Source organism: Lygodium microphyllum, chromosome 3 (assembly GCF_053477565.2).
Source record: "Lygodium microphyllum isolate KBCC chromosome 3, Lygodium_microphyllum_v1.1.10, whole genome shotgun sequence".
Classification (NCBI taxonomy): domain Eukaryota; kingdom Viridiplantae; phylum Streptophyta; class Polypodiopsida; order Schizaeales; family Lygodiaceae; genus Lygodium; species Lygodium microphyllum.
The window spans coordinates 105,768,139-105,783,124 of NC_141137.1; the positions used below are offsets into that span (position 1 = coordinate 105,768,139).

General features: G+C 41.9%; 1 protein-coding gene across 2 annotated transcripts in view; it reads left to right on the plus strand.

The window, feature by feature from the left end:
• LOC148038708 (metal tolerance protein 11-like) overlaps positions 1 to 14,986 on the plus strand; it is a 63,451-nt gene that overhangs the window by 19,988 nt on the left and 28,477 nt on the right. For both annotated transcript variants that reach the window (XR_015690245.1, XM_087674472.1), the window contains exon 5: positions 14,282 to 14,515. Coding sequence is in view for 1 of the 2 variants with exons in the window: in XM_087674472.1 (XP_087530598.1) it covers positions 14,282 to 14,515 (234 nt within the window). In the remaining variant the exon portion in view is untranslated. The remainder of the gene's footprint in view (positions 1 to 14,281; positions 14,516 to 14,986) is intronic.

Sequence of the window (14,986 nt, forward strand, 5' to 3'; positions counted from 1 at the left end):
GGCATTTTTGACAAGTAGTAGCTTCCCAAATGGTTTTTCTAGCATTATCCATAATTAAATATTAATTTTCAGTCTTTAAATATTGAAAATCAATCTAATAATTATTTCGTTGTCCTAAAAAATAATCGGACTGACCAATAATTGAATTGGCTAGGTTACAGGTAACTTCCATTCTTGAGTATCTCTATGCCATCTTTGACGATCAGATTGGGATCAGATATCATTAAACGCCACTTTTCTAGTGTCACGAACTGACACTTATGGCCAAATAAATGACCTAGGCCAATAACTAGCACCAGATACCACTAAGTACTTGTGTGCGGCGTAACTTATAGCAACTTTTGCCTTTGACATCCCGTGATTTCCTCCAGTGCTGGGCTCGTAAATTTACTCTAATCCCAGCTACGCCTCACATATATTTATTTAACCATGTGATTAAAAATTAATCCACATGTTAAGTAAGATTTCAAAAATACATGTTCTCATGACAGCCCTCCCTCTTAAAATCCTTGCAATTGTCCTCGATTGCACTGTCAAATGTATAAAAAGCAAAATAGTGGATTGGAATTTCCACAAGGCATCATAGTTAATACAACATTGCACATTGTTGCTCAACCATTCCATATGCCCAGCACATACTGAAAATTGCCAACCAATCATAACATTACGTAAGACTCACAAGAATCTCAAAAACATTGCTAGATTATTATGTGACATGTCTATTTCTCATGAGGTCAACTCATCTGGCAAAACCAAACCATAGCATAGCATAACCAAGCATAAACTGTGGCTAAAACATCAATTGCATCATAACATATGTTGTTTGGAACCAAATGTAAACCATTGAAAATTGAGTATAATCTGATCATAAACTGATCACTTGCTCATTTGAGAACCGATCTCAAACTGCTACAAATGTGTTGGGAATAAAGGCTTGTTAGATATGCTCAATGCTCCATCCTCACAAGGTGCCACCAATGATCCATGGTGCTCAAAGTTGTAAGGCCCTCATTATGAGGAGAAGCCAAATGTGAGTTCGGACATTGGTTGAGTCTTGACTTGTATATGAGATGAGGTCTATGGTGACCGGATGGCAAAAAGGTGACCATTGTGGGTCTAATCTTTGGGTTGGACTGAGTAGTTAAGGGCAGCACCCTTGGCCTGACGGTAAAGAGAATATTCCCTGGCCGACTAGTGGAGGCTCATATGGTAGGTCGGTCATGCCGACCTAATCGCCTTCACAGGCTATAAAAGCTAAACCCCTTCACAGCCATCGATTATCTATCTTTCACCTAGTCAAAGTTGTTCCAGCTAGCCTTAAGCTTTTCACCTATCTTCTGTCTAGATTGCCATCTAAGCTTCACTGTGGAAGCGCACAGGTGGACAGAGCCATCTCTGTATCAGTTGTTTGGAGCTAAAGAAATTTTCTAATTCTCCTCTTATCTGTTGTGTACTCTCTATCTCTATCTCTTTCTCAGATTCTATTCGCTGTGCCGTGTAATTTTTACATGGTATCAGAGCCCAGGGGGCTCTAGGGATCAAAGAGTGCACAAGAGGCAAAGGCTTCAACAGCAAAGAGGAACAATGTCATCTTCCGGAAGCGGTTTTGGCGCATTAGAAAGTGGTGCAGGAGGTGGTATTGCTATACCAGCTATTCAAACACCGAGGATTCATCCACCAACCTTCAGCGAAGGAAAGTTAGATGGTACAAACTATACCTTGTGGAAGTTCAAAATTACAACTATCATTGATTCTTATGAGCTTTTGGAGACTGTGCTGGGGACTGATGTAGAACCATAGCCTACCCCCGATCCATCAAATCCTAGTGTGATGATTCCTCTAAATGCAGATCTTCTATGAGCTTGGAAACGAAGCAGATGCATTGTGTGCCTTAGTTACAAGCTGTTTTGACAGTGTTTTGACTTTGATTCAGCATACAACCAAAGCATCAGAGGCTTGGAATGTATGGAGGAGTCAGTATGAAACGCGAAACCAAACAAGGATTCAAAACTTGGAGAATCAACTAGCAGCGGAGAAGTTTGTTGAAGGAGAGACAATTGAAGCATTCATCACTCGGATTAAGAATCTGCGTGACTAGATGGGTGGTGCTGGGATACAAAAGACTAGCGAGGAGCTAGCTCGGAGGTGTCTTCAGATTTGTCCACAAAAGTTTGATAGACTAGTAACTACCCTTAATACTCAGGTGAGACCTCAAGCTTAGAGTTTTGACGAGTTTTGTGCATTATTGCTGGAGGAGGAGTTGAGGCTGAAAGCCTGAGAAGGAAGTAACAATGGAGATGCTGCATTCTCTGCCAATGCAAAAGGCAAAGGTAGTTCCTTCACTAAAGATGATGGTGACAAAAAGAAGAAGGGTGGTAAGAAGAAGTTTCAAGGAGAGTGCTTCTACTGCAAGAAGAAAGGACATGCAATCACAGATTGTCGTGTTAAGAAGGTAGATGAAAAGAATGGTACCCTTAAAAGTAAAGGGAAAGAGACAGCCAATATGGCTGAAGTAGAGTTGGAGTTATTGATGGCAACCATTGAGGAGGTGTGCTCCTCGGCGCAAGAATAATCTACTACTGACTCATGGGTGTTGGATAGTGGGGCCTCCCGTCACATGACCAATAAGAAAGGTCTATACAGTTCTATGTAGCCTCTACAAGAATCTATCATTGTGACAGTCGGAAATGATGCAAAATGCCCTGCTGCGGGCACATGTACTATTTCATTTGTTGCTGCAAATGGTGATGTCAAAAAGCTTTCAAATGTGTTGTATATTCTCGAAATTAGGACAAATCTGTTATCAGTTGGCTGCCATAACTGATCTTGGTAATGAAGTGAGGTTCAAGAAGACAGGTGCAGAAATTCTTGACAGTGATGGCAAAGTTGTTGGCAAAGGAGAAATAAGGAACAACCTATATGAGCTAAGTGCTCTTACAGCCACCGTTGGAGTGAGCACGAGTAAGCTTTGGCATGAAAGGTTTGGACACATTGGATTTGCAGTGTTGAAGGAGATGCACAAGCAAGGTATGGTTGCTTACCTACCTGCAATGATTGAATTGAAGGAACCATGTGAAGCTTGTATAATGGGCAAGCAACAGAGAAAGGCATTATAGAGCACAAGCTTCTCTAGAGTTGGTGCATGCTGATTTGTATGATGGGCAAGCAACAAGAAAGGCATTTCCACAAGAAAGCAAGAATAGAGCACAGGCTTCTCTAGAGTTGGTGCATGCTGACTTGTGCGGAAAGATGCCTACATGAGTCTTGGGGGGATCTTATTATTTTATGTTGATTGTCGACGACTACAGTAGGAAGATGTGGATGTACTTCCTTTGTGATAAGACTCAAGCTTTTGGTAAGTTTAAAGAATGGCTAACACTTATTGAGAATGAAACATGGAAAAGTGTGAATAAATTTAGAACAGATGGTGGTGGTGAGTTCAACTCAAAGGAGTTTGAAGACTTTTGCAAGAGCAAAGGGATCAAGCGTGAATTGATGATGCTTCACACAACTGAGCAGAACGGTGTTGTGGAACGTAGGAATCGCACCATTGTGGAGATGGCAAGATGCATGCTAAATGACAAGGGATTGTCTAACCATTTTTGAGTTGAAGCTGTTAATACTGCAGTCTACATTTTAAATTGGAGCTACACAAAGGCTCTCAAGGGAAAAACATCTCATGAGGCTTACACTGGTAAGAAACTATTTGTCTTATACTTTAGAATTTTTGGATGTGAATGTTATGCACATATTCCAGATAAGAAGAGAAACAAGTTACAACCAAAAAGCAGAAAATGTATCTTCTTGGGTTATAGTGATGAGCAGAAGGCTTACAAATTATATGACCAAGAGGCAAAGATCATCGCGAGCTGTGATGTGGTGTTCAAGGAGCAGCTACATACAGTGGAGGAGGAGAAGGCAAGTTCTTCCACTTTATCATCAAGTGAAGAAGTAGTCCACTATGAACCTGTCCCGAGAGCTATCCCTATCCTTAAGGAGGAGGAAGCGTCATCTTCAGATGATGAGGAAAAAGTTCACAAACCTGACATTACCCCACCGGAAAAGCCATTGCCGCATTGGGTGAAGCAGCTCTATGACCACAATCATCCTATGCCCACATTTGTTGAGGAGAAGGCAAACGGACCAAGGAGGTCTCAGAGAATAGAGGAGCAAAGGAGGGCTTTTGCTCACATAGTCAATATGGCCTTGATGGCTGAGATTATGAGAGAAGTAAAGGAGCCAACTGACTTAGAAGAAGCACTTGCAGATCCAGCATGGAAGGCAGCTATGCAAGCCGAGTATGGCAGCATAATGAAGAATGAGACTTGGGAGCTAGTGGATCTGCCAGCAAAGTGGAAGGTTATTGGCACCAAGTGGCTTTGGAAGGTAAAGTACAAGGCTGATGGTACCTTAGAAAAGTACAAAGCTAGACTGGTTGCACAAGGATTTTCACAGGTTGAAGGGTTTGATTTTCAAGAGTCATTTGCTTCAACTGCCAGAAGGAAGGTTATTGGCACCAAGTGGCTCTGGAAGGTAAAGTACAAGGCTGATGGTACCTTAGAAAAGTACAAAGCTAGACTGGTTGCACAAGGATTTTCTCAGGTTGAAGGGTTTGATTTTCAAGAGTCATTTGCTTCAACTGCCAGAATGACCACTATTCGCTCAGTACTTGCAATGGCTGCCCACAAGCAGTGGTGAGTTTACCAAATGGATGTTAAGTCAACGTTCTTAAATGGTGACCTCAAGGAGGAGGTGTACATGGCTCAGCCACCAGGGTTTGAGGTCCCCCATTGTGAGAACAAAGTGTGTAAGCTGAAGAAGGCATTGTCTGGGCTGGAACAAGCCCCCAGAGCATGGTACCAGCAGATAGATAAGTTCTTTTAAAGCTTAAACTTCAAAAGATGTGCCTCAGATGCTAACTTGTATGTTTACAGGGATGGTAAAAAGTCTGTAGTGATTGTTCTATATGTGGACGACCTTTTTATTACAGGTGACTATGAAGATATGATCAATCAAACTCGAAAGGCTTTGAGTTCTGAGTTTGAAATGACAGACTTGGGCTTGTTGCACTATTGTTTGGGAATTGAAGTCTGGCAAGAGCTAGGAAAGATCTGGCCAGTTGTAGGATTGCCATTTGCACGCAACATTCTTTGCTTGGAGGTCATTGGCTGTAAATAGACTCGAGATTAAGAAGGCGGAATAGATTCGAGATGGGAGAGCATAAGAGAAGATGGGTAAGTCGAGGATTGAAATAGAGGAAATTGGGCTAACTCTCTTCCTTGCAGCCTCTCGGGGTGACTCTTCTCTCTCTCTCTCTCTCTCCTCTCTCTTTCAAGCTCTCCCTCACAATCTCTTGGAGGGGTATCCTTCTCTCTACCTCTCTCTCGCAGTCTCTTGGGGTCTCCTTATACTCCCTTGTGCCTCCCCAGGCCTCATATTTATAATGAATTCAAGAGGAGGCCTCAGAAGAAGTATGCATGGGAGATCTTGAAGGCATTTGGTATGACCGAGTGCAAGGAGATAGCTATACCTATGGAGGTGAATGCAAAGTTATCCGTTGAGGATACATCAGCACTGGCAAACATTGGGAGGTATAGAAGGATGGTCGGCAGTCTGATCTACTTGTGTAATATCAGACCGAATATCAGTTTTGCTGTTGGTGTTTTAAGCAGGTTCTCAAACAAACCTCATGAGAGTCATTGGAAGGCTGGGATGCGGGTGCTCAGATACTTGAAGGAAACTCTTGACTATGGTATCACATACAGTTCCGGAACTTCTCTTGTGGGGAATTGTGACTCAGATTGGGCAGGAGACTATGATTCCAAGAAGTCAGTTTCTGGTTATTATTTCTCTTTGGGTTCATGAATTTTCTCTTGGATTAGTAAGAAGCAGCGAACAGTGGCATTGTCTTCTACCGAAGCAAAGTACAAGGCAGCTTGTTTTGCTGCATGTGAAGTAGTATGGTTGAAAAGGATCCTATGGCATATGGGAGTGCAGGATGAAGAACCAACTAAGCTGAGATGTGACAATCAGAGCTGCATCGCTATTGCAAAAAATCCAATGTTTCATGCAGGCACAAACATATATAGATCCAGTATCACTATGTGCGTGATTTAATAGAGGATGGGATAGTGGAACTGGTCTACTGTCCAATAGAGGAGAATGAAGCAGATATCTTCACTAAAGCAGTTACGAAGAATCTGCTTCAAGTTCATCTTTAGAGACTCGGCATTGGGCCGAGGAGATAGTTCACCTATAGGTGGACATTGAGGGGGGGTGTTAAATATGCTCAATGCCCCACACTCATAAGGTGCCTCCAATGATCCATGGTGCTCAAAGTGGTAAGGCCCCCATTATGAGGAGAAGCCAAATGTGAGCCTGGACATTGGTTGAGTCCTGACTTGTATATTAGATGAGGTCTATGTAACCGGATGGCAAAAAGGTGACCATTGTGGGTCTAATCTTTGGGTTAGATTGAGTAGTTAAGCTGGTAGCAACTCGAGGCACATTGCATCGAGTTGCGGGGTAAGGGAGTTAAAAGAGGCCCCTATTTTGGGGTCCGGGGGCAGTGCCCTCGGCTCGACGGTAAAGGAAATATTCCCTGGAATATTCTCTAGTTGATTAGTGGAGGCTCATATGGTACTTCACGGGTTATAAAAGCTAAACCCCTTCACAGCCATCGATCATCTATCTTTTACCCAGTCAGAGTTGTTTCAGCTAGCTTTAAGCTCTTCACCTATCTTCTGTCTAGATCGCCATCTAATCTTCACTGTGGAAGCGCACGGGTGGACAGAGCCATCTATGTATTAGTTGTTTGGAGCTAAAGAAATTTTCTAATTCTCCTCTTATCTATTGTGTACTCTCTATCTCTATCTCTTTCTCAGATTCTGTTTGCTGCGTCGTGTAATTTTTACAAGGCTCTCGTGCCTTTAAATGTGCTCAGGTGTGAATATACCCTTAGCACTTGTACTTACACATATATATCTATCTAAAAACCTCAATGTACATACTGGTCATTGTATCTAAAATTGTGCACACTCTCTGCTCTGCTCTTTGTCTCACTCTCTTTGTCTCTTTGCGTGTAACGGACACCTATTGTATCGATCTTCGTGCCTCCTGGTCACTACAAACTGATATCAGAGCTGCGGTTGAGGAGATCATACCTCTCGGAGTTCGAGCAGGACAAGTGAGCAGGTCGTGAGGTCACGAGTAGGACAGGCGAGCAGTTGTGAAGTAGTCAGTTGTCAGGCAGTTGATGTGTTGCTAGTCGAACAGGTGATTGGCGGGAGCTGTAGCGTGGTAGCGTGACAACGCTGACGACAGACGCTGCACGGTTCAGGGATGCGACTGGCGAGAGCTGTGCACGATGACTGCAGAGGCGACGAGCGAGCTGCACGACAGAACCGCTGACGGAACCGCTGACGGGCCTCCACACACAACGCGAGAGCAGGCACCAGGCGGTGACCTGCACGACAGGTCCGTTGACCCGTCGTTCAACATTTTCTTTTCTTCAAAATTCCTTTTTTTTTGAAGTTTGCCTACCAAGAGTTCATGCGTGGAGGCACAACACAAATTTTTGTGCAATCCAAGCCCAGAAATTTAGGGCTTTTTCTGAATTTGGGGATCTTAATGCAGAACTGGACAATTTGACTCGGAAATTGCAAAGTTGGTGCACATTTGCTCGGGAATTTTGAGGTTTTTTCACATTTTAGTGAAATTCTTTCAATTTCATTGAAATTAGTGCACGCAGGACTTGGAAAATTTGGGGATTTGTCTAGATTTGGTGCGAGTAAGATGCAACAGTGATATCTATCTCAGAAATTGCAGGAATTTGTGACATTTTGCCTTTGACATTTGGGGTTTCTCATGTACATGCATAAATTGGGCTGAAACTTACCCAATTTCTCGAGGTTGATGCACTTTGGACCCCGTGCAATTTGGGGCTTTTGCAGTTTGGGCAAAATTTGTGCACCATTTGGTCATTTTACGTACATGTGGGTTGAATTCCATGCAATTTGGACATCCAATACTTCCAAAATTTGGGGGTTTTGTTGAAATTGCTCTATTTTGGCAAAATTGGCCTGTTCTATGCATGATAGAGAAAATGCAGATGTGTGGTTGATGCTTTGAGCACAAACATTTTGGGGCTTTTGACCGTTCGTGTCAAATTTTATGCCCGTGGGTACATGTACAACAGAAATTGCAGCTAAAATTTGGAATTTCTCGTGTAATGTGATGTATATGCCCTTGAAACAGCTGTAATCAGTTGTGAAATGCTGTAGCACATGGTTTGGTGCTTCTGAAAATTTATTTACAGATCTGAAATCTCTGCTTCTACGTGGTCATTTATTGCTGGTTGATACTTGTTTGTACCTTGGTCACTTGGGTGATAGTTTGGGCCTGCATTTGCTGATTTTTTGGTCACATTTGGGCTGAAAATCATGGCTGGCAGCAGTGACAGCAGTAATCTCATGCACATAAAGAAGCTTGAAGGAGCACATAACTTTGCAGTTTCACAAAAATAGTGCTACAATATCCTGTTGCAAAAGAAGCAGGCAAAGCCAATTAAAACCAAAGGGGCAAAGCCTGCGGACATGGAATAGGAAGATAGGGATGAGTTAAATGAGCTTGCATGCTCAACCATCAAGCTATCGATTTCTGATGCCTTGTTGTTTAACATTGAAGGTTTGGATTCTGCATATGCTATATGGACTCGACTGGAAGAACTGTATGCACAGAAGAGTGCTGCAGGCAAAGTGTATTGGCTGAAAAAGCTTATGGATTTGCGTATGAAAGAGGGCACAACAATGTCTACTCACTTGAGTGAGTTTAACTCTATTTTCAGTTAGTTGGTTGCCTTGAAGTTCTTGATTGATGAAGAATTTAAGGCTACGTTTTTGCTTTGCACTCTTCCAGAGAGTTGGAATACATTCAGGACTGCTATGAATAATTCCAATGCAATTCTTTTGTATGCTGATGTAGAGAGTGCTCTACTCATGGAAGAAATGAATCGGTAGAACAATGCATCCAATAAGTCTTCTAGTACTTTGCATACTAGGGGCAGATCACAGCAGAAAGGCAAATTTGATAGCAAGGGACGCAGTAAATCACGTGGCAAAGATGTTGAATGCCACCATTGTGGTAAGAAGGGTCACTTTGAACGTGAGTGCTACAAATGGAAGAAAGAGAAAGGAAAGAGCAAGAAGACAGATGACAACAAAGAAGAGAAAAAGAGGGTCAACCCAAGAAGAGCAGTGTCAAAATTAAAAAGGTGAATATAGTCACTCGTGACAGTGAGGATAGTAGGAATGACGTACTTTTGGTCTCTTCACACTTTGTTGCACATGCTTTATTTGCAGATACAGATGAAGACATGCATACATGGATTCTTGATTCGGTTGCTTCCTTTCATATCACCCCTCATCGAGAGTGGTTCTCTGCCTATACAGGGGGTCGACATGGTGTTGTTCATCTTGGGGACAACTATACATGTGATATTGCATGTATTGGCAGCGCGCAGTTACAGTTTCAGCATGGCTCTGTCTTTACACTTCAGCATGTACGGTATGTACCTCAGCTCAAGAAGAGCTTGATTAGCACAGGGCAGCTAGATGATGATGGTTTTCATACCACCTTTGGTGATGGAAAATGGAAGATCTGTAAGGGATCTAGAGTGATTGCCAGAGGTTGTAAAAGTGATACTTTGTATCGTCTCCATATATCTAGTGTAAGTGATAATGTTGTTGCCATGACCGAGCAACCAAGGTTTCTTTGTGGCATGGCCGGTTGGGACACATGAGTCAAACAGGAATGAAAGTGCTTTCTCGTTTGGGTTACTTGCCTTGTCTTCGTTATGTTGATTTTGAGCATTGTGATCATTGTGTTTATGGTAAACATGCACAGGCGTCTCATAAAAAGTCTCTTTCTTTGAAATCTTCGTCTCTGGAGTTAGTACATTCAGATGTATGTTAGATGCTAGGATTATCTTTAGGGGATAAGAAATATTTTGTCACTTTTGTCAATGATGCTACACGAAAGGTATAGGTTTATCCTATTTGTAGCAAAGATGAAGTGCTTGACAAGTTTAAAAAATTCTTGGCATTGGTTGAAAATCAAATCGATAAGACACTCAAGTGTCTTCGCTCTGATAATGGCGGGAAATATATGTCTAAGGCCTTTTAGGCCTTTTGTGACAGCAAAGGGATAAAGAGGGAGCTCACTGTCCCTCATAATCCACCCCAAAATGGATTTGCAAAGCGTATGAATCGAATCATACAGGATAAGGTCTGTACGATGCTGTCTCATGTTGTATTATCCTATGGTTTTTGGGCAGAGGCTGTTATGACAGCCGTACACTTGATTAATCGGTCACCAAACAAGTCTTTTGGGGGGGGGGGGGGTTCCCCAAGAAGCGTAGTCGGGCAAGCCACCTTCATATGCTCACTTGAAAGTGTTTGGCTGCGAGGCTTTTGTGCACATTTGTAAATAAAAACGCAGCAAACTTGAACCAAAGTCCTGTAAATGCATTTTCCTTGGATATGGTGATGAGGGTGAAATGGGGTGTAGATTGTGGGATCCCGAGAAAAAGAAAATAGTATGCAGCAATGATGTTATCTTCCGGGAAGATTGCATGTACAAACAGCTTGAAAAGACTGAGGAGGTCCTTAGGGTTGTATTCCAGGAAGAAATACCTTTTGGATAGCAAAATGTGCCCGCTGTACAACAGCAAATACGTGTTGTAAATGAACGTGTAAATGCAGAAAATAATGCTGGAAATGGTCAGCCAGCTATTGCCCATGATGATGAGCCACTACATGTGCAGGAATAGCCAGGACAGCAAGCTGTTAATACTGATTTGCAGGCTGAAATGCTAGGATAGCAAGCTGAAAATGCTCAACAACTAGCAAACAATGATCATTGGGTTAGGAGATTGTGTAGGGCTACTAGACAACCTGATAGATTCATTCCTGGTGCAAATTATGTGGTTGATTATGCCATGTTGACAGACTGTGGTGAACGGTCTTACCTTAAGGAAGCAATGGACAGACAGGACAGCGAGAAATTGTATAAAGCTATGTTGTCAGAAATGGAATCTCTGGAGAAAAATGGCACTTGGGACTTGGTGCAGTTGCCTAAAGGGCAGAAAACACTTCCATGTAAGTGGGTTTACAAGATGAAGGTCACTTCTGGTTTCTCACCAAAGTGCAAAGCAAGATTGGTTGTAAAGGGGTATAAGCAGGATCATAGAATTGACTTTGATGAGATTTTCTATCCTGTAGTCAAGATGACTACATTGAGAACCATTTTGGGCTTGGTTGCAGCTGAAGATATGGAGCTCATATAGATGGATGTAAAGATTACATTCTTACATGGTGATTTGTATGAGGATATATATATGCAGCAGCCTGAAGGGTTTGTTGAAAAAGGGAAAGAAAAGATGGTATGTAAACTCAAAAGGAGTTTGCATGGGCTGAAACAAGCACCAAGAGAATGGTATCATAAGTTTGATACATTTATGCAATCTCAAGGTTTCTATAGAAGTCAAGTGGATCATTGCTTGTACACTAACAAGGCAGCAGATGACAACTTGATTATCTTGGTTCTGTATGTTGATGACATGCTGATTGCTAGCAGGGATACTCATGCCTTGGATTCACTGAAGCAAAGTCTTCATGGCAGCTTTGGCGTGAAGGATCTTGGTGATGCAAATCACATTCTTGGTATGCGAATACCTAGAGATAGGTCAAAAGGATTGCTCTATCTCAGCAGGAGTATATCTCCAAAGTTTTGCAGTGTTTCAATATGGAGGGGGGGAAAACAATTGGGGTTCCATTGCCTCCATATGTGAAACTCGGTGCAGAGGACAACCCTACATATGATGATGAGAAGGTTGAAATGGCCAAGATACCATATGCTTTAGCTGTTGGCAGTTTGATGTATGCTATGGTTGCTACACGTCCTGACATTGCCTTTGCAGTGGGAGTGGTTAGCAGATACATGGCAAACCCTGGCAAGAAGCATTGGGATGTAGTGAAAGATATTATGAGATACCTCAAAGGCACAAAGAAGTTGTGCATCTGCTTTGGAAAGTAGAAGGTATCTATTGTTGGCTTTACGGATGTAGACTATGCTGGTCATGTGGATTGCAGAAAGTCCCACTTCTGGGTATGTGTTTACTTTCACAGGAGGAGCAGTCTCTTGGATCTCCAGGCTGCAAAAGTGTGTTGCATTGTCTGCTACTATAGAGGCAGAGTATGTAGCTGCCCTTGAGGCATGCAAGGAGGCTTTATGGCTTTCACATCTGGTGGGAGAGCTTGGCATCACAGAGTTACATGTTCTCCATTGTGATAGTCAAAGTGCTATCATGCTAGCACGGAATCCTGTCTTTCATGCAAAGACGAAAGACAAAGCACATAAAGGTGAAGTACCACTTCATTAGAGATGTACTTGACAACAAGAGCATTGAGCTTGTCAAAGTGCATACAGATGATAATCTTGTAGACCTTCTTACGAAGGGTCTTCCAGCAGAGCGGTTTGCTCATTGCTGATAGATGATGGGAGTTGGATAGATATATGTATTTCAGCTTTGTACATACCTAGACTTAGTTGATTCTTTTCTCCTCTTAAGGCACATTGTCTTTAGGTGGGAGGTTGTTGGGATTAAGGCCCTCGTGCCTTTAAATGTGCCCGGGTGTGAACACACCCTTAGCACTTGTACCTACACATATATATCTATCTAAAAACCTAAGGGTACACACTCGTCATTATATCTAAAATTGTGCACACTCTCTGCTTTGCTCTCTCTGTCTCTCCGCGCGTAACGAACACCTATTGTCTCGATCTCTGTGCCTCCTGGTCACTACAAAATGTGATCCCAAATAGATCACAAACTCATTGCAAAAATTGACCAGCAATCAATGCAAAAACTGATCCCAAAAGTGACGATAAACAGTTGTCAAGTTGATAAAAAACTGAGTTGAAACTGATTAGAATTTGTCTCAAAATTGAGGTAAAATTCATGCTAAATTGATCATAAGCTGATGCAAAAGTATAGTTCAAGTGTCTGGGTGAAACTCATACTCATCTGCATACATCTTACAGTGACTACTACACTAAGTAGTGACCTCATGGCAAACATACTGTTAGCATAGTACGTTGGATGCATGCTGAATACATCCGAGATCCACTACATACGAGAGCTGTCCATAGCTGAAGGAGTGGAAGTGCTACCTCCCCCTTGAGCATTAGGCAAAACTCCGAACCCTTACTGTGCTGAACTTGACGGAGCCCGAACTAAAATCGGCTCTAACTGAAAGGCATCTAGGTAAAGTTGCAACAATTGAGGATGGTCTGTCAAGTCATCCTCTTCCATCCATTTGGCATCCATTGGTGAATAATTTTGAAATTTCACCAAGTATCTCTTGGAAACTTTACCTTTGACTTTTTTTTTTCCTTATGTGCCAAAATCTGCTTGAGTGCCAAAATCTCATCCAACTCCTCAACCTTAGACTGAATTTCAGCAGATATATCCTTTGGCACATCACCATGAAAAGGCCTCAACAAACTAGCATGAAAGGCATTGTGTATTCGCCAATGTAGAGGTAATTTCCGCTGATATGCCACATTGTTGTATCTTCTTCAACACCTGGAAGGGCCCATAGTATCTCATACTCAACTTCAAATACAATCTTTCTCTTCCTTTCATCTTTTTCAGCCTTGCCTTTTCAAAACGCAGCAGTACATAATCACCCTCTACAAACTGCAAAGCACGTCTGTGGTGATTAGCTGCCCTCTTTTGCTTTTCTTGCGATCTCTGAAGTGCATATTTTATATTTGCATAGGCTACATCTAAGTTTTCCAGATAATGATCAGCCTCAAAGATCTTATCCTTGGTTTACAGAACAGGTGGTACCTTCTTGCCATTCTCAACCACCTCAAATGGAGCTTTACCTGTAGAACTATGCATTGTGTTGTTGTAAGCAAACTCGACCAAGGGCAAATACTGCTCCCACTATGTCTTATGGTCTGAAACATAGCACCTCAAAAGATCCGACACTGTGGAATTTGCTTCCTCAAACTGTCCATCTATCTGTGGATGGAAAATCAAGGCTTTGGTGTTCTCAATTGTAATCTTTGGATTTTTGTTGAATAAATTTATGAGATTTTAACCAAGGAAGATGTGGTATTTAATTTGCTGACCTTTTAATCTGTAGGAGGTTTACTTGTTTCTTACTCAATGGAGTTAGGTTATAGGATTTTAATGCCGTACATTATTCTGCAGGATAAACAGCTGGCTTTGAGTGGTCGTGACAAAGCGTGGGTAATTGGAATTATGGTCTTTGTTACACTTGTGAAGTTCTTCCTCATGATATACTGCCAGAGTTACAAGAATGAAATTGTAAGGGCCTATGCTCAAGATCACTTTTTTGATGTGATCACCAATTCTATTGGCCTTTTGGCTGCTTTTTTGGCGAGCGAGTTCTACTGGTGGATGGATCCAGTTGGAGCAATTCTGGTAAACTCCTGTGCATTGACTGCGTAGTTGAAGGTATCTATGAGTTTCCATAATGAATGCAGAGATATGATCTAAGAGCTAGTTGAACATGTGCATGGCTTGTGTTGAATGTTAAAGTTAATACTGATCTGATGCCTAGGTTTGCTGAGTAAAGGCATTGAATTACTATCATGATGGATTAATGAATTTTTGCAAAGATTTTCCTTTACTAGTCTAAAATTTCAAGCTTCTACAGGCCAAATAGGTGCAAGAGAATTCCCAGAACTTTTTAAGCATTGTAGGGGAATTCTCTTGCATTTAGTGACTGTTTAATTTCTTGCATTTCAAGTCAACTGGCATCTTATATTTCCTTACATGTAACTTCTAACATGTACTATGTTCTGTTTAATTCAGTATCACAATGTGTATAAGTCTCATTAGATAGTTGCAAGCCCTCATATTCATTATACTTTTGTGCTTGGGCAACTTTCA